At 36.0% G+C, this 19,625-nt stretch overlaps 1 protein-coding gene across 1 annotated transcript; it reads right to left on the bottom strand.

The window, feature by feature from the left end:
• Positions 1-6,289: 6,289 nt before the first annotated feature.
• LOC131030848 (BTB/POZ domain and ankyrin repeat-containing protein NOOT1) lies at positions 6,290-9,889 on the bottom strand. The gene is made up of 2 exons (XM_057961816.2): positions 8,576-9,889; positions 6,290-7,596 (listed from the first exon to the last, which is right to left on the bottom strand). The coding sequence occupies exons 1-2, from the start codon at positions 9,014-9,016 to the stop codon at positions 6,604-6,606; spliced, it is 1,434 nt and encodes a 477-aa protein (XP_057817799.1). The 5' UTR covers positions 9,017-9,889; the 3' UTR covers positions 6,290-6,603.
• Positions 9,890-19,625: the final 9,736 nt, after the last annotated feature.

Raw genomic sequence — 19,625 nt, 5'->3', positions numbered from 1 at the left:
TTCTTAGTCATGTTCATGATGAGTTCATATGGCTTGATAGGCCGCACAAGTTCACTAAGCAGGCAATTTTAGCTATGACAGACCTAGTAGAAATCGGTGAGGTGCCTAGCCTAAGGAAAATGTCGAATGACATGGTGATAGCCACCACTAGCTCCAAGTTTGACATTAGATTGATGACCATAAATGACATTCTGGAGAATCATGTGAAATTTACATCGATGGTGGTTGGTTACAAGGTTTACCAGTCAAGCAGGTACAACTTTGTCTCCAGTACTACCATTTACTTTGCATATTAGATGCTGAAAGAAGACAAAAGGTATAACCTGTGTTCAACCCTCTTGAATGAGTTATTGAGCAATTTGAAGAGGATTAAGCAAGATAAGAAGCACACATTTAAATATGCTCACTTCTTATTTGCTTGGCTTTATACTTCTTGAATGAGATACCCTGTGTGAAAGGAAAGGTCCAATGGGCCTATGATAGATCCGTGGCCATGCAGATCAAAGAAGGATTATGGGGAGTTGGTGATGCAACAATGAGGATATCTGCTCTTTGGGGATACTTTAAATCTTTCCAAGAAGCAATGAAAAGTAGAGAGAGAATCTCTAAGGAGATAGTTGAAAAGTATGAGCAAACCATATGCTTCATGATAGACAAAGATCAATGTCTGATGGAAGCTATAGAGCCTAGAATAGTATGGATCATTCACATGGGGTATGAAGTTGACTCTGTTACTCTTGAGGCATATGCCCAATACCTTCTGAGTCAACCAGTGGACCCTAAGGAAGGGAGATCTAGTACATTCAAGGAGAAGGACCTCAGTTTGCACATGCAATTCACTGCACCTACCCGAAAAAGGAAGGTTACAAAGATGGTTGAGGAGGTGGTAGTTCAGATGGGTTTTACTCAGGAGGAGGTGAAGAAAGCAAGGGAGAGTCATGTGCAAAAAGGGGCCAAAGAGGAAACCAAGAAACCTAAGGTTGATTAGGTTCCCTCCAAGGTCAAACCTAAGGAGACCAAGTTTGCTCCTGATCTGGTGGCACAATCTACAGGACCTAGTCCATCTGAAAGAGGTGTGTTGAAGAAAAAGGAGAATCCCAAAAGGAATTATGTTTTAGTATCTTTGGTGGCTTTTGAAACTGATTCTTAGGAGGAAGCAGGAAAGGCGAAGTAAAAAGGAGAATTTCTCAAAGTGGTGAGGAAGCCGTAGTCTAGTGGAGCTCAATAGAGCAAGAAGGCAAAATCAAATCTTGTTCCTACTAGGAGGCCTAAGAGAGAAAGGAAAGTCAAGACTTAACCTGAGTCCAGTGTCGAGAATGGTGAATATGAATCTGTTCACTCGTTGACAATGGATCAGTTAATTGATGAAATAATTGTAGATGGAAATTTGAAAAATCTTAGAGCCTGTTATGATAAATTAGATGAAGCTGATTAGAGAAAAGTTAAAGAAGCAATTGTATTATACATGCACAATTTTAGCAAGACACTAATTGAGCTAGAGAAGACCATTCCTAAGGATTTCTATAGCCTTATAGATGCAAGGAGAATGACAACAAGTAAGATTGATAAGGAAATGAAAGAGAGAGATCTAACAAATGTTTTCAAATGTATTACTTATGATGAAGTCAAGAGGCTGAATAAGGAGGAAAAACAAGAAGGAATTTAGAAGCAAGAACAAAGTTAACAGACTAATGATTGGAAATGTGGAAGAAGTGAGGAAAGAAACAAAGGATATATGGAGGAAAATCATTCAAAGTGATCCCCTGTACAAGGATGCATTTAAGTCATCTCAACCAGAAGAGAAGCAAGATGTTTTTGGTGGTCAGAAGGATGAAACTCAGACCAAAGGTCATCTGGAAGATCAAGATAACACTACACTTGATGGTGAGACAAGTGATACTCCTACGGTGGAGGACAGCTCCGCAGCCCCTGAGATTCAATAGGTTGATACTGCACCTAGTGGCAACACCAGTGCAAAAGATAAAGGGGATGAGGAAGAGATGAAGGATGTTGAGATTGCAGAGGAAAAGGTTGAAGAGTTTGGCAAAGGAAAAGGTAAAGTTGATCCCACAATTGTAACTCCTCCGGTTGTAGGGACCCTGCCTCAGATCCCTGTAAATCTAGATGGTCCGCTGAACCTTGGAAAGATGTCTCCTATAGAGAATCTTATGCTCGCAGCTATTGTGCAAGCTCAGGCTAGCCAAGATTTGGTGAATTTTGAATCTAAGGATAAGAAGCTAATTTTGATGTCAGTAGATGTTTTGTAGAAGGTGGCTCCAAATGTACAGTTAGATTTATTGGCATTGTGTTGTCATTGATGTCAACCAGTATGGGATGGTTACTGGTAGAAGAGATGTATGTGCAACACTGTTATGAAGGAGTACAGGTTGTGATATCTTAGATATCACCTTGTGTTGTAGAACACCGGTAATGCAAGGAAGATGACCTGTCACGAACCCTATTTTTCCATAATTATTTAATTAGGAAAATAATGTTTATTTTTCGCAAATGAATTGGAAATGAAATGAAAATAGAACACTTAATGAAATAAAATAGGAGATCGAATGTACTGAAATGATTTATATACAATTGAATAATCAGTAATAATTTTTATTATAAATTGGGATCGTCATTGCTAATGAGTCATTAAGTGCAAGTGAATGCAGGAATAGGTGAACAATGATGAAGGTGAGATGTGATTACTTCATGAATTTTGTTTATATCTACGTAATCATTTGAGATTAAAATAAATATATATACGTATTATATATATATATATATATGAATAATTTGATCATGTTATGGTAAATACGTATGTAATTATCAAATAGATTTGTGGAATAAAACTATTTTATGAAAATCCATAATATATATATATATTAAGAAAAGTTATTAAAACAATGAGTAATATCGACCACCCCACTTATTTAAAGGGAGTGGTTGGTATTACCACCGACCACTCCTTTAAACTTGCATAAATATTATCCACGTTGCAAACACCGACTACGTAGCAAGTGACACCGAGATGGTAGGATAAAAGCGAGGCATGCGTAGTATAGAAGAAGTTGACTTGGTATACTCCCCCACAACCCATGATAAAACAACAAACTTGGGTGGCCGACTAGGCACATAGACCTCAACTAATGCAGACTTAGGGTTGCATGTCCATAGACTTGGAGATCATGACAATTGACTTGGAAGCGAGAGCAATAATCTCGCTCATGACAAACACTTAAGTGTTTGTAATTGCATTAAACTTTGCCAACCCCTCCACCAAGCAAACAATCTTCCATGAGATAGCAGACACTTCTCTAACGGTGACTGCAGACTCATTGATTAGCATATGTTTCTCACTGCAGATAACTCCCTCATTCCACGAACCCACGATGATAAATTGGAAGTAGTCCATGATCTGTAGCATATAACTGCAGAAAGAAATGAAATAGTAGGCACGTGGTGCCATGGAATTAGGAATACCAATGATAAGAAGTTGATGCATAGTCGACTCATGCACTTGAAACTGCAGAAAATATAACTAGAATTTCCATCTCTGTTAGACGTGTAGACTTGAGAGAGAGTTAAATAGAAGACTCAACGTATGCAAAAGAAGACTTCAAATCAACAACCATAACCGAGCCTCTACTTTGGGAGAGATCATAGGAGAATTTAGGATAAATAGAGACAAAGGATAGAAAGATAAACACACACAAGAAGATGGGAAGTTAAGCAAGATAGAGGAAAGAAAGAATGTAGAAGAGCGGCAAAGAGATAAGAGAGAATAGAATAATGGAGATTTTGATGTGCTTACGACTGAGTCGTAAAAGATCAATGATGATCATCTCCATTATAGTGTCAAATTTAGAGGTTATGCTCGTGAATGAGTGTTAACTACTTTATTATTAGAGGAATTCTCAGAATATAGAAAGGATAAGGACTAGGAATAGAGAGCTCGGGAGATAGAAGAGCGCCAAGAAGGAAAGCATTGGAATCTGGACGTATTGCCAACAATTTGAAGTTATCAAGGATCATAATAGACCTGGATTGCATTTCTTGAGGTACGCTCAAATCTAGTATGTTTTGTTGAAGAGATTAAGAGATAAAGATTGATCTAGTTTTAGAATTATGAAATATTCTAATGGAAGATTTAGAGTCACAAAATGAATCATTTTTAATTGTTTAAATTACGATCATGAAAATATAGATACAATAATGATATATTTATGAAAGTATGTTGATAAAACTTAGTGAAACTCTTAGAAATTAGATCACCCAATCCTCTAGGAACAAAGTAAGAGGATAGAGAGAGGAACTCTAAAATTGAACTTCAAAGAAGATGAAATACTAGGATAATGAATTATTAAGAATTGAAGTTTATTTTAAATTTGTGTAGAAAAGACTTACACTTTTGAATTTGATCCTTGCATGAAAAATGGTGATTAGGTGTCTCATTTGAAAGGCCATATAGATGATTAAAGTTTAATGTTAAGATATTGCTTCATTTTAGGCAGAGGTATAGTTTTATGGGATGTAAGAAATAACTAATGATTTCTATTTCAAATGTAGAATCAAAATACATAATACCTTATCGTAATGAAGGAATTAAATATTGCTGAGAAAAATATTACAATGTATTGAAATTAGTCAACTTAATCAACAAAATGATATATGAAAGTCAATTTTACAATAACAAAAGAATTGAAAGTTTCATGACACTAAACATACTGAAGTACAATATTATTTCTGTACAAACAAGTTGAATATGCCATTATGCAACATAAATAGTTATTTTATATGCATTAACATAACAAAAACGTCAATTAATTAAAAAAAAATAACTAAAAGAAAGTAATGTTAAAAATAGTCAAATATTTAAGATGCCTACATGTAAATAAGTAAACACAAATCACAATAAATTAAGTAAAGCCATTTAATAGAACAAAATAGTGAAAATTTGATTAAATTGTACACTATTTTTGTTGAAATGATATGCATATTTGTTTGGTTGCTTTGTGTAAAATCTGTAAGAATTTTTGTTTACCTGGATGCATGCTAAGCAACATGTAAATTCAGATCTGCTAAAATGAACCTCGAAGCTTTCGACTGCACTTGTTGAGGCATGAAGACAACAAATAATTCATCTCATTAGGCAAAATATGATTCTTGTCAGGCCATTGAGTTTACCAAAAAAAAAAGAAAAAAGAAAGAAATATGCAATTTTTGCTATCAAACAAAAGTTTTCATGTTGGCTTTTTCCGGAAATGACATTGTTCATAGTTCTTGTACAACATCCTTCATCAACTATGATTACAGGTTATACATCTCAGAATAACATGAAACCAATGAAACCCAAAACTCCATATTATAATTCTTTAACCCAGACGATTCAAAATAATTACAAAGAATTTAAGAGTAGTGACAATCAATGTTGGGGGATAAAAACAATGCCCTAGGCATCATGTACACAGGGCAACCGCACAAAAACGAAAACTTTCATATCGAGAACATACTCACGGTCATATTGTTCCAGATAACATACACTGGAATGTTTAGGTTTCTTGTCAGACATTGATCCTTCATATTTTATTTCAACAAAATAAAGAGAAAAGAAAAACAAAAACTGAAGGCAAACTAAAGCATCAGGTTTCTATAGGGAAAATAACAGATCACGTTTTCACATCTACCAACATCATGTTTTATGTTTTATTTTATTTTATTTTTTTTAATCTTGGTCAATGAAATCAATTTTTGGATATAGGTTAAAGTGGGTCATTGGTATGCAAAGTATAAGTTTTGCTATAAGTATGATTGATTAAAACATATTCTTAGAAACTCTAAATTACTATAATTTGCTGTTATGATAATGATAATGGTGTAGAGTGAAACTTTGTTTAAAAAATAATATTAATCTTAAAATATATATATATATATATATAAAATTTAAAATTATAAGATAAATAAAATCAAATTTCAAATAGATTAAAGTGGTACATTAGTATGCATATATGGAAAAATATTTGGAGGACCAAATTTAAAAACTTTAAATTAATATAAATTGTTGATATAATAAATAATAATAAGATATATTGAAAATTAATCTTAAGAATAATATCAAACCTGTATATATAAAAAAACTAAACAATTATGATATGAGATTCATAGAATGCAGTGTAGACATCGAATAAGGAAAAATATGACCTGATGAGGATCAGAGTTGGAAGCCCAAAGCAAACGTAAACACAGATCCCTCATGTAAAGATGAGAGGAGAAGTTCAAACTGTTGCTCTAACAATGCAAAGACATGATTCATGTTATAATCACATTAGTATAAAATGATAGTACAGAAAAGTGTCTGCAATTAATTGTTGGCTTGAACGAGGGCATTTTAGATTGTTTTATGATAAGACTTGACTCACTTTTTGACATGATAGAAGGAGTTGAACTACGGTTGAATTTCCACCCACCTCTATCACTGACAACAGCGTCTATGGCTAAACGACAGATCAAAAATCTTGGAAATCTACAAGATGTTAACTTACTCCATATTAATGCGTCATGATGAGTTATGGGTAATAAAGAAGATGAGCCAAATGAACTGTGTAATCCCTACCGAGTGTGTGCTGGATTGATATCACCTGCACCACCATCCTTGCAGTCTAATTGACCACTGAGGTTCAGAAATAGTATTCTCGAATCCAGATTACCAAGATGATTACTTCCTTCTTTCATATGGATAGAACCAGAATGACCCTGCATCAAATTACTGCTGGAACCAACAGGAAAAGCTGCTACCGAAGAAGAAGTAATATGAGCAGGATTAGCAGTCATGGCCGTTGTTTCAACTTGGAGTTTTAATGATGTGTTGGCTGACTCATCTTCATCTCTGGACAAGACTAGAGCTGCAGATTGAAGGAGTTCAAGGCATAGGCGAAGCTTATTGTGCTCCACATGAGGAATGCCCATTCCTCCTCCTTTGGAGAGGAACTCAGAAGCCAAGTACTGGAGAATATCAAAGGGAGTGGCGCCAGAGTAAGTCCGGACGTTGGGATTGGCATGGTGGTCCAGCAGAACTGCCACCATGTCAGGATTCACCATTTCGGCAGCTATATGGAGAGCCATTTTTCCTTCGGGTCCCGGGTGGTTCACATCTGCAGCTCCTAGTTCTAGCAATGCCTTTACTACTTCTCTGCTGCAATTGGCTACTGCATAATGCAATGCTAGGGCTTTGTCCAAGTTTAGCCCTTCGCCCATCACCATGAGTCTCACCAACTCCACGTCTGACGAATCTAGAGCTCGTTGCATGCGTCTCATCCTTTGATCCTCCATCTCCATGGAGCTGCTGCTGCTGCTACCTTCGTTGGGTGCTAGTACACGACGGAAGGGTCTTTCATAACTAGAATATTTTAGCCTTATTTCCTCTATTTTGGCTGTCACATCTGCTGGAAGATGCTTTGTGAGCACCTCAGAGGGTAGTCCAGACTTGGCCACCAGGTGTGAACATGTGTTCCACAGGTACTGCAGATCTTGCTTCCTCGCTGCCAACAAAACCCTTGTAACATCTTCTATCGATGCTTTTTCCACCATGCTCCCTAGCTGCTTCTGCGCCCAGTCAACACCATTTACAAATTACAAATTAGAATCATGTCGCCACTTCTCAAAATATATTCAATAAATTAAGCCTCCCCAAGAAACACATACTCTCCTGATTTCAATATTTAGATCTGCCCTGCAACGTTATCTATAGAACAAATCAAATGGCATGGTTTTAATACTGTTTTCTTAATTGGATTGCAATACTCATTTTGTTCTAAGCTTTCATTTGTACACTATCTTCTTCTCTTTCATGTATGCTCTTTATCCAATTGAATAAAATCAAATACCTATTGCCTACCAAGCTCCTCCTATAAATGGCTTGGGTTGCATCATACCACTACAATCTACAAAGATAGTATTTGTCTTGATGATAAGTCACTACAATCTACAAAGACAATATTTGTCTTGATGATAAGTTCGCACAAGCCAAAAAGTGAAATTTTAATATTAGGTTATGTGATTTTTCCCTTCTAACAAACTTTAGGATCACACCCCCATAATTTAACATCAAGATAAACACAGAACATTAAATTTCATCTGATAAGCTGCAGTTGGCTCCAATAATGGATCTGAATAGAATAGACTGCTAGAATTTAGAGTCTACACAAAATCTCCTGACAAAAGAAAGAGTGAAAATGAACCTCTGTGATCATAGAGAGTTGCATCGTATCATTACAATCTACAAAGATAGTATTAGGCTTGATGATAAGTTCTCACAAGCCCAAAAAAAAAGTGAAATTTTCAAGTTTTTCTTCCACACACATTTTAGATCACACTACATTATTCAACAATCAAGATGAATATAATAAAAAATTAAAATAAACACAAAAACAATAAATTTTATCGGATGGAAAAGGGTAAATTTTTTCTACCAACTGACCATCGGACAAGCTGCAGTTGGCTTCAATAATGAAGCTGAACAGAATAGACTGTTCTACAAATTAGGGTCTACACAAATTTCTAGACAAGAATAGTGAAAATGAACCTGTGTGATAATAGAGAGTTGCTCGACCCCAAAGAAGTGAGCAGCAGTGAGAGTATCGAGGGCGAGGTCAATAGCAGATGTACAGTGGGTATGCCAGCATCCTCTCTCGCTGCACCTTGACCTGGTTTCATGTTTCTGTGGAGTTATGGAGGCCTGTCCACTGTATAAGAACTGCAAAACCAACATGAAAACTTCATACCCAACAACCCCAACAGGAATAGGAGTAGCACCAGAAGTGGCAGCCCGACCACCTTGTTCATTCGTGGCCTCGTTGTTGCAGAAGATCATCCGGAAGAAGGGACTGCGGGCAGCAAGAATACATTTGTGAGCATGAACTTCCCTGCCCTCCACAGTAAAAGTTACATCACTAAAAACCTGCCCATTTATGAGAAGATTCAAGTAGTCGAATGAAAGGCTCTTCAAAGGATCCTCCGGGTTCATTGCATCTCCCTTACCTAAACCGATGGATTTGTCATACACACTCCAACAACCCTTTTTTCCTTATAGGATTTATCATATCATACCCACTCACCTGCCTGATACCTAAAGGGCAACAATCGCATTCATTCAGAATGCATGACACCCACAAAAGGCTGTAAAACCTCTGTGCCGTTTGAGCTTTGAGAGAATCGTTGACTGGGTTAAAAGGCCCCTCTACATTCTAGAGGGGCAACCTGTCAATACATACTCTATTACCCGCCAGACCTTTCTTCCATGTTACGACACTCATTTCATAATTCCTATCTCCAGGACGGTACGGAACGAATGGTTAAGAGAGCAAAGTCTTCCCAAACTGTAAGGAGGGCAGAAGGCTTCTGTTCTGACGGCCCAAAATATCGTTCCTTTGATGGGACAATAGAATCCCATGGAAATCCCCTAAAACTTGCCTCAATAACCATACAATGATATGTGACGGCATGTGTGGATAAGCAAAAGTGAGTTTCAACTCACTCACTCAATTGGGCTTCATGTACTAAACCGTTTGGAAATCACCAGTCTCGTCAATGGGTGCAAACTCTCACATATTGTTTGCTCAGTGCGCAACGAGACAGCAGACAAATGAACAGTGTCACATCCGTCTTATTCATTTCCATTTCAGGCTAATGAGCCGCCCATTTGGGCATTAAGCCCAGGATCTCTTTGCATTTGTTTGGGACAGTTTTTTGTTTTTTTTGGTTTCTCCTTGTTCACAGACCTAGTAAGGAACCCTAATTTGGCTTGGCTTTTCTTGTTTGGAGTTACAGTTTGAACTTCTGGAAAAAAAACCAATTATGAACCCTAAATATGGAACATCTTTTTCGGGAAAGTGAGCCGGATATGGGTAGAGCTGTAAAGGCAGAGCGCTTGATCCAACACTTTTATGTTCTTTTAAATAAAGTAATTGTCAACTTGCTTGTGGCCATTATAATAAACGTAATTTTCATCAACTTTATTGGTTAACATTTTGATCTTTGCTTTATTGATATCAAATTTCGTGTCATAATTGGAGCCATGAGGTTAAAATGATATGGTCCACCCACTTCCGTGATTATCCAAGTTCTTTTTGAGAAATCGCCTAATTTTGATATTCTCAAGTACAATTATTGCAGGGCAAATAATTGTACAACAATAATGTGAAAATTATGTAAAATAATTAAAAGGTATAAATATATAGACACATATATACATGGAGATATCAATATTGACATAGTGTGATGGTTAAGTTATAGTTTAGTTCTTGTTATCAAGGTTCTAAGTTTTGGGGGCATTATTTTGAATGTTTATATTGGAGAAGAGGTCCCTCATTTGTGACATCACTTGTTCATAGCTTTCCAAGTCAAAAGTGTTTACCCCTTAAAAAATAGGGACGAAAATATTGTCAGTGGAGATCAAAGTGACTAGGAGAAAGGGGGTGACGGTATCGACCCTCCTGATGCGGTTCAGTAGGTGCCATAGCCACCAATGGGCCCTGAAGAGTTGAGAATGATAAAGATGCTCAAAGCTATGAAAGGGGATATTGTTTCCTTGGTGAAGGTTGAAGTGTCCATGTATGGAGGAAAAAGAGATAGTGAAGAGCTCCTGGCATAGATAGATGCACTTGACAACTTCTTTGAATTTGACGAGGTAGAGGATACCAAGAATGTAAAGTATGCCTAAACAAAGTTGAAAGGTCCAACACTCACTTGGTGGAATTTTGTTCAAGAAGAGAGGGTAAAAGGAGGTAAAGCTAAGATAGTGTCATAGGACAGAATGGTCTCAAAACTCAAGGCTCAGTTCCTGCCAATTGATTATGTTGTGCAAACATTTAGGAAACTTCAAAATTTGAAGTAGAAGGACATGGATGTTGTGTCATATAGTGAAGAATTCCATAAACTGACTTTGAGATCTAGACACCATGAAGATGAGGTGGAGAAGATTGCAAGGTATCTCAATGGGCTGAGATTCAATATACAAGATGAATTGAGTTTGGCCACCCCAAGGACTATGGAAGAATGCTATCAACTCACTTGTAAGATTGAAGGAAAGATTAAGAGAAAGCAAGAACAACAAGGAAGAGGTAGGGGAAGAAATTTTAGAGGTAAAGGAAATCATAGTGGAAGAGGCGCCCACAAAAAGATTCAGGTGAGTAGAACACAAACCAAGAGTCTAATGGTGATTCAAGAGGAAGTTTTAGAGGTAGGAGATCAGGAAGCAGAGGAAAATTCAATGGAACAGGAAGGGGTTCTAATACTTTCTCAGGAAAGTTCTATAACTACAACCAAGTTGGACATCCAACATGGAAGTGTCCTGATAAAGCTAGTATAAGTCCTTATAATGGAGAGAAGAGGAATCAATTAGTGCGGGAGGAGGATGAAGGGAATGCGAACTCTCCTTCTATTCATGTCACTCCAAAGACAATGTTAGGTCCCGGGAAGGACAACTGAGAGGGGGGGTGAATTAGTTGTGAACCAATTGTCAATAAATTATAATCCAAATGCAAGTTATTCCAATTTAACCTTAATGTCGGTAAACCAAACTTAAGTGTCGGTAAAACAGATTAACAAATATAGTCGTACCGGTTTAACTTAATGCATGAAACATAAAGAGAAACAACATCCACAACACATAACATGGATATTTTGATGTGGAAACCCGGTAAGGGAAAAACCACAGTGGGAAACCTTACCCACAATCAGATGATACTAGTATAGATAGTATGTGTATACAAATGGGGTCTGCACATGTAGAAAGGCCAACTGCCTAGAGCTCACTGCTCAATCACAAATTAGGACTCACACTGACTATATAATTGGATGGTTAAATCCAATGATAATGTGTTTCTCAAAATAGCATCTCCAATGTTGGATTCATTATCAGTTAAGCTCTGAACATGAGTGTCAAAACACCTTTATAACCTTCCTTCAACCTTCAAATAATGTCTGCGTGATTCGCACAAGGATCTGCTTATTTTCACTCTTCAATATCCACACTCACTCATGATTACCATGATTTTCAATAAGATCTTACAATCATATATACAAAACCTAAGACCAAATGAATATATCGGCTCACTAAAGATATTACATTTAAATCAATTACAAATAAGACTTGATGCGATACAATATGTCGGCTTAATACATTTACCACAATAACCAATCAATAAACAATCTCCATGGTGTGTCATGCTGATCTGGAATAGATAACATGTATCGGTCCATAACCTAGACCTATCTACCGGTAAAGGCAAATATGTCAACCCGATTAGACTAATAAGCAAAACATCAAAACCAAACATCCAATCCATGTCTTCGACATAACCAAATGATCTCCAAGTTATCATCGATTTCGGTGAACAATATAACCTGCTGGTGAACATATACCGGTGACTGTGGATAAGCCACTAACTATACCAGTGAAAATAATGTAAACCTCCAAGAAGACAAGTGTTGACATCAATGACAAAACCAATGCAACACATGACAAAGTCATCCATAATACCAACAATCTCCCCCTTTGGCATTGATGACAACACTACATGGAAAAACATCTAAGTGCCAAAAAAAAAAAATGCCAAAACCAGTAAACCAATCAATCTCCCAAAGATAGATCAATACAAAGTTTTGTAAAAGAAACAAAAACAAAAACCAAAATACATATATCCAAAGAGTATATCTCTCCCTCAATGAATAATCTCTCCCCAAAGGAATAATGTTTTTCCATAGATATCTCTCCCCCTTTGATGACATCAAATGCCAAAGCAGTTAAGAATTCAAAACTTAACATTCTGCCAACTACTCCCCCTTAGAAGTAGCTCTCCTCCATCAAAGTCGAAAAAAGATTTTTTTTGTGAGTTCCTGTCGATTTGATGTCAATCTTCAACATTTAAGTCTCTGTCGGTGGGGAAATTATCCCAAGATGCTCTCTGAGATATTCAAATGTTTCTTTAGGCAAAGGCTTTGTAAAGATATCTACAATTTTCTCTTTAGTATTCACATAAACCAATTTCACTTCATTTGCTTCAACATTCTCTTTCAGAAAATTATACTTAATAGAAACATGCTTTGTCTTAGAGTGAAATACTGGATTCTTTGATATATCAATTGTTGCTGAATTATCACAATAAATGATTATTGGTTCTTTGCATTTTACCTTTATATCCTTCAACATTTGCTTAATCCATAATACATGAGTACAATTAGTTGTTGCTGCAACATATTCTGATTCTACTATTGATAATGATGTACAAGTATGCTTCTTACTTATCCATGAAATCAGTCTGCTACCAAGAAAGAATACACCACTAGTGGTACTCTTTCTGCCATCTACATCACCTGCCCAATTTGAATTGGTGTATGTACACAAATCAAAAATTTTATCTTCGGGATACCATAAACCAAGATTTTTTGTGCCTTGTAGGTACTGGAAAATCCTTTTTACTGTTGATTCATGATTTTCCTTAGGATTTCCTTGAAATCTTGAAACAATACATACTGCATTCATTATATCAGGTCTTGTTTGTGTCAAATACAGTAAACCTCCAATCATAGATTTGTACCTTGTCGAATTAATAGGAGCTTAATCATCCTTCAATGTTAGTTTATCAGTTGTAGTCATAGGAGTACTTACCGGTTTGGAATTTTTCATACCAAATTTCTTCAAAAGTTCCTTCAAGTACTTAGTTTGACATAAGAATATACCTTTATCAGTTTGTGAAATCTGCAAACCTAAAAAGAATTTTATCTCTCCAATCATAGACATTTTAAATTCTTTTTGCATCTGATTAACAAAGTCCTTACATAATCCATCTTCACCTCCAAAAATGATATCATCTACAAAGACTTCACTAACCAAAATATTATCATTGGTAATCTTGTAATACAAATTGTTGTCAGCATTACCTTTTGTATAACCAAGCTTCAAAAGATATTTATCCAATCTAGCATGCCAAGCTTTGGAAGCTTGCTTCAATCCATATAAAGCTTTCCTTAACCTGCAAACCATATCCTTATTATTTGTCAAAGAAAATCCACCAGGTTGTTCAATGTAGACTTCCTCCTCAATATCTCCATTCAAAAATGCGCATTTTATATCCATTTGATATACTTTCTAGTTCTTATAAGCTGCAAATGCAAGAAATAGTCTAACTGCCTCAATTCTGGATACCGGTGCAAAGGTTTCATTATAACCAATTCCTTCTTTCTATGAATAACCTTTACAAACTAATCTTTCTTTGTTTCTAATTACTTATCCATCTTCATTAAGTTTATTCCTAAATACCCATTTAGTTCCAATTACATTTTTGTCTTTAGGCCGAAGAACCAATGTCCAAGTATTATTCTTTCCAATTTGTTCTAATTCATCTTCCATTGCTTTTATCCAATGTTCATCCTTACATGCTTCAATAACAAATGCTAGTTCAATTTGAGAAATTAAACATACCTCTTCATTTGCTAGTCTTCCTCTAGTCATAACACCTTGATTCTTGTTTCCAATTATCTGATTCTCTGAATGATTCAATCTTACATACCTGGGTTTGTTCTGATTAACATTCACAGGTTGTTGTTGTTCAGTCACTGTTGAGTTTTTTGATGATGTCTATGTGACTGGATCTTCATTCTGTACCGGTGGAGTCTGTGTCGGTTCATTTACAATCATTTCAACTGTCAGTTCTACAGATCTTGAATCTCCTCTAAAGTGTTCATCTATCTTCACATTAGTACTCTCAATGATTTTTTGTAACCTTTTATTATAACATCTATATGCCTTGCTTTTAGATGAATAACCAAGAAATATTCCTTCATCACTTCTAGGATCATATTTGCCAATATACTCATCTCTTCTAATATAACATTTGCTTCCAAATATTCTGAAATACTTAAGAGTAGGAATATGACCAAACCATAGTTTATAAGGGGTCTTACCGGTTTCAGTTTTGATGTGAACTCTATTGAAAGTATAAACTGTTGTATTCACTGCTTCTCTCTAGTACACATGAGGTAGATTTGCTTTGATTAACATTGTTCTTGCTGCATCCAGAATAGTTATGTTCTTCCTTTCTACAACTCCATTTTGTTGGGGTGTCTGGGGTGCTGATAGTTGTCTTTTGATTCCATTCACTTCATAGAATGCATTAAATTCCCTTGATGTAAATTCCCCTCCTTGATTTGATCTTAAACATTTGATTTTCTCGCCAGTTTCATTCTCTACCATTGCCTTGAATATCTTGAATCTTCCAAAAGCTTCTGATTTCTCCTTGAGAAAAGTAACCCAACACATTCTATAGTGATCATTAATTATTAACATAAAGTATCTATCTCCTTGTAAACTTCTTGTTCTTGCAGGACCACACAAATCAATATGAATTAAATCAAGAATATTATTTGATTTCTTAGTAATGCTCTTAAATGTTGTTCTAACCTGCTTTCCCATTTGACATTCCTTACATACTATATTATGAGGTTTCACAATCTTAGGTAAATCCCTTACTACCTTAGTTGAACTGATCTTTACAATGCAATCAAAATTCACATGACAAAGTCTTTTATACCATAACCAACTTTCATCAATGTGTGCAATCAAACATGTTTTATCACTGGTATTCAAGTGAAAGATATTACCTTTAGTCTGATTACCAATTGCAATCTCCAATCCAGTTTTGATTATGATTTTGCATTTCCCATTCTTGAACTGTAACTGAAATCATTTTTCCACTAACTGAACAACACTCAAAAGATTATGCTTTAAACCTTCTACATAATAAACATTGTCAGTATTGTGTTTACCATCTAGAGATATAGTGCCTTTTCCTTTGATTAAACAAGCTTTATCACCTCCAAATCTTACTAGACCTCCATGAATTTCTTGAAATGATAAGAATTTGCTTTTATCACTAGTCATATGATGTGAGCATCCAGAATCTATAATCCATTCATCTTTTTCTTCAATTTTAGCTGCCAGTGCCTACTCTATCGATTTGACAATAGGTGTCGATTGATCTTCCTTTATTGCAACAAAATCCCATCCGTTATCTGTTGGATCTTCATTTGAGTCATTTGTAACACCTTCATCTGCATAGTAACATGACTTATCTCTGGTTTTCTTGAATCTATATCTCTGATATTCAGGGTTAGGTTTATATGATCTTTTTGCTTCCTCCCTCAATCTTGCATGTCTATCAAGACATCTAGATGCCATATGACCAACTTTATTGCAATTAAAACATTTGAAAGGTGCTTTACCTTCATACTTACTTCCTACTGGATCTTTAGGCATTTTCCTTGCAAACAGTGCTTCAAGTTCTTCATTTTCTCTCCTCATATCTTCAAGTTCTTTTGCATAAAGTGCTTTCGAATTAGTTTTGTCAGATGATGATGATGCCTTGAAAGCTAACTTAGTCTTAACAGTAGCAAAAGGACAAAATTCCTCAAGTTCAAATGCTTAAAGTTTTCCAACCAAAGTATCTCTAGAAACTGAAGTATTAGGCATTGTTCTCATTTCATTAATAGCAGTTACTTTCATTTTGTAAGTTGGTGGCAATGCTCTTACAACTTTAGATATAATTTCATCTTCACTTAAAGATCCTCCAAAACATTGTCTTCCTAAAATAATTTCATTAACTCTTTCCATAAATGCAAAATTTCTTTCATCTTCTTCAATTTTCAGATTTTCTTACCTGACCTGGTAACATTCCAGTTTTCCAATTTTGACAGTGGTATCTCCTTCATTCAGTGTCTCCAACTTATCCCAAATATCTTTAGCAGTAGATCGGTTTGATAATCCCATGATTTGTTGATCTGATAATGCACTCAAAAGTGCTTCTCTTGCTTTGCAATCATTGTCCATATCCTTAGCCAATGTTGGTGGATGAGGTTGATTCGGAATAGGAGCAACATAGCCAATCTTTGTAACATCCCATATATCTCTTCCAATGCAGTTTGGATGTGTTTCCATTATGATCTTCCCTATGCCATAGTTAGTTCCATCAAGCTTCAGACTGTCCTTCCTCAAAATATTTGTTGCCATAGGATCTCCTTAAGTTGTTAGGCTTCTGCAAAAAGAGGACTAAGCTCTGATACTAATTGTTAGGTCTCGGGAAGGACAACTGAGAGGGGGGGTGAATCAGTTGTGAACCAATTGTCAATAAATTTTAATCCAAATGCAAGTTATTCCAATTTAACCTTAATGTCAATAAACCAACCTTAATGTCGGTAAACCAAACTTAAGTGCCGGTAAAACAGATTAACAGATATAGCAGTACCAGTTTAAGTTAATGCATGAAACATAAAGAGAAACAACATCCACAACACATAACACAGGGATTTTGATGTGGAAACCCAGTAAGGGAAAAACCACGGTGGGAAACCTTACCTGCAATCAAATGATACTACTACAGATAGTATGTGTATACAAATGGGGTTTGCACATGCAGAAATGCCAACTGCCTAAAGGTCACTGCTCAATCACAAATTAGGAGTAACACTGACTACACAATTGGATGGTTAAATCCAATGATAATGTACTGCTCAAAATAGCATCTCCAATGTTGGATTCAGTAACAGTTAAGCTCTAAACATGAGTGTCAGAACACCTTCATAACCTTCCTTCAACCTTCAAATAATATCTGTGTGATTCGCACAAGGATCTGCTTATTTTCACTCTTCAATATCCACACTCACTCATGATTACCACAATCTTCAATAAGATCTTACAATCATATATACAAAACCTAAGACTAGATGAATAGGTCGACTCACTAAAGATATTACATTTAAATCAATTACTAATAAGTCTTGATGCGATACAACATGTCGGCTTAATACATTTACCACAATAACCAACCAATAAATAATCTCCATGATGTGTCGTGCTGATTTGGAATAGACAACATGTACCGGTCCATAACCTAGACCTATCTACTGGTAAAAGCAAATCTATCAACCCGGTTAGACCAATAAGAAAAACAACAAAACCAAACTTCCAATCGATGTCTTCAACATAACCAAATGATCTCCAAGTTATCATCGCTACGGGTGAACAATATAACCTGCTGGTGAACATATACCAGTGACTGTGCATAAGCCACTAACCATACCGATGAACATAATGTAAACCTCCAAGAAGACAAGTGTTGACATCAATGAAAAATCCAATGCAACACATGACAAAGTCATCTATAGTACCAACAAACAAGAGAATCTTTGATGATTAAAAGGACTCTAATAATAGTACCAACAATCAAGGAGCCTCCGCAAAGGAAAGTTTTGTTTTGAACAACCTGCAAATCTCAAGGCAAGGTATGCAAAGTTATAGTTGATTCAGGTTTAAAGATAATATAGTGTCTTTAGAAATGGTAGAAAAACTTAAGCTAAAGAGAATCCCTCATCAATATCCTTATAAGATATCATGTTTTAATAAGGGACAGTAGGTACTTGTAAATGAATAGGCATGGGTGGAGTTTAATATGGGTCCTTACAAGGATAAAGTTCTTTGTGATATTGTTCCAATGGATGTGTGTCACCTTCTTCTAGGAAGGCCGTGACAATTTGATAGGAGAGCCCAACATGATGGGCATAAAAACACTTATGTTATTGACAAAGATGGGGTGTCTTATACCCTTGAAACATTGCAAGAAGATATGGGTACATCTCATGAGGGACCTAGTGTCATGATAGTGAAGGAAATGGAGTTTTTGAAGGATCTCAAGGAGGAAGGATGTGGATATGCCATTGTAGCTAAGCCATTCTTCAATACTACAGTTAGTGACAAGGAAGAAGTCCCAAATAAAGTGCATGGTCTACTTGACATGTATGAGAATATAGTAGTGGAGGAGTTGCCAAATGCTTTGCCTCCAATCCGAGATGTAAGTCATCACATTGACTTAATACCTAGTGCAAGTCTGCCCAATAAGGTAGCTTATAAGATGACACCTCAACAAAATGAGGAGATAAAAAATTAGGTGCAAGAGTTGTTGGATAAAAGTTAAGTGAGAAAGAGCCTAAGTCCATGTGTTGTGCCAATTGTATTGGCACCCAAAAAGGATGGGAAGTGGAGACTTTGCATAGACTCTAGGGCAATAAACAAAATCACAATTAGGTATAGATTTCCTATACCTCAAATAGAAGACCTCGTAGACAACCTAGAAGGTACAAGGTACTTTTAAAAGATAAATTTAAGGAGTGGATATCAGCAGATAAGGGTAAGAGAAGGTGACGAATGGAAAACAACATTCAAAACCAATGAAGGCCTCTATGAATGGTTAGTAATTCCCTTTGGGCTATCTAATGCCCCTAGTACATTCATGAGACTCATGAATGAGGTCTTAAGGGATTCTATCAATAAGTTTGTAAGACTGTACCTAGATGACATCTTAGTCTATAGCAAGACAAAAGAAGAACACTTGGAACACTTGGATGGGGGGTTGAGGAGATTGAATGAGGAAAGGTTAATGATCAACCTCAACAAGTGTGTATGAATGAAAGAGGAACTTGTCTATTTAGGATTTGTGGTCTCCAAAGTTGGCCTACACCTAAGACAGTTGGAGAAGTTAGGGGTTTTCATGGTTTGGCAAGTTTTAACTGCAAATTTATCAGAA

The sequence above is a fragment of the Cryptomeria japonica genome, chromosome 1 (genome assembly GCF_030272615.1).
Source record: "Cryptomeria japonica chromosome 1, Sugi_1.0, whole genome shotgun sequence".
Lineage (NCBI taxonomy): Eukaryota > Viridiplantae > Streptophyta > Pinopsida > Cupressales > Cupressaceae > Cryptomeria > Cryptomeria japonica.
This window is presented reverse-complemented; position numbering and strand designations above follow the sequence as displayed.

What these genes read in the sequence shown, in the direction of transcription:
- LOC131030848 (XM_057961816.2), bottom strand. Translation starts at nt 9,016, where the DNA reads ATGAACCCGGAGGATCCTTTGAAGAGCCTTTCATTCGACTACTTGAAT. An exon ending in AACTCTCTATTATCACACAG is followed by an intron (nt 7,597 to 8,575) that starts GTTCATTTTCAC and finishes GACTGGGCGCAG; the next exon opens with AAGCAGCTAGGGAGCATGGT.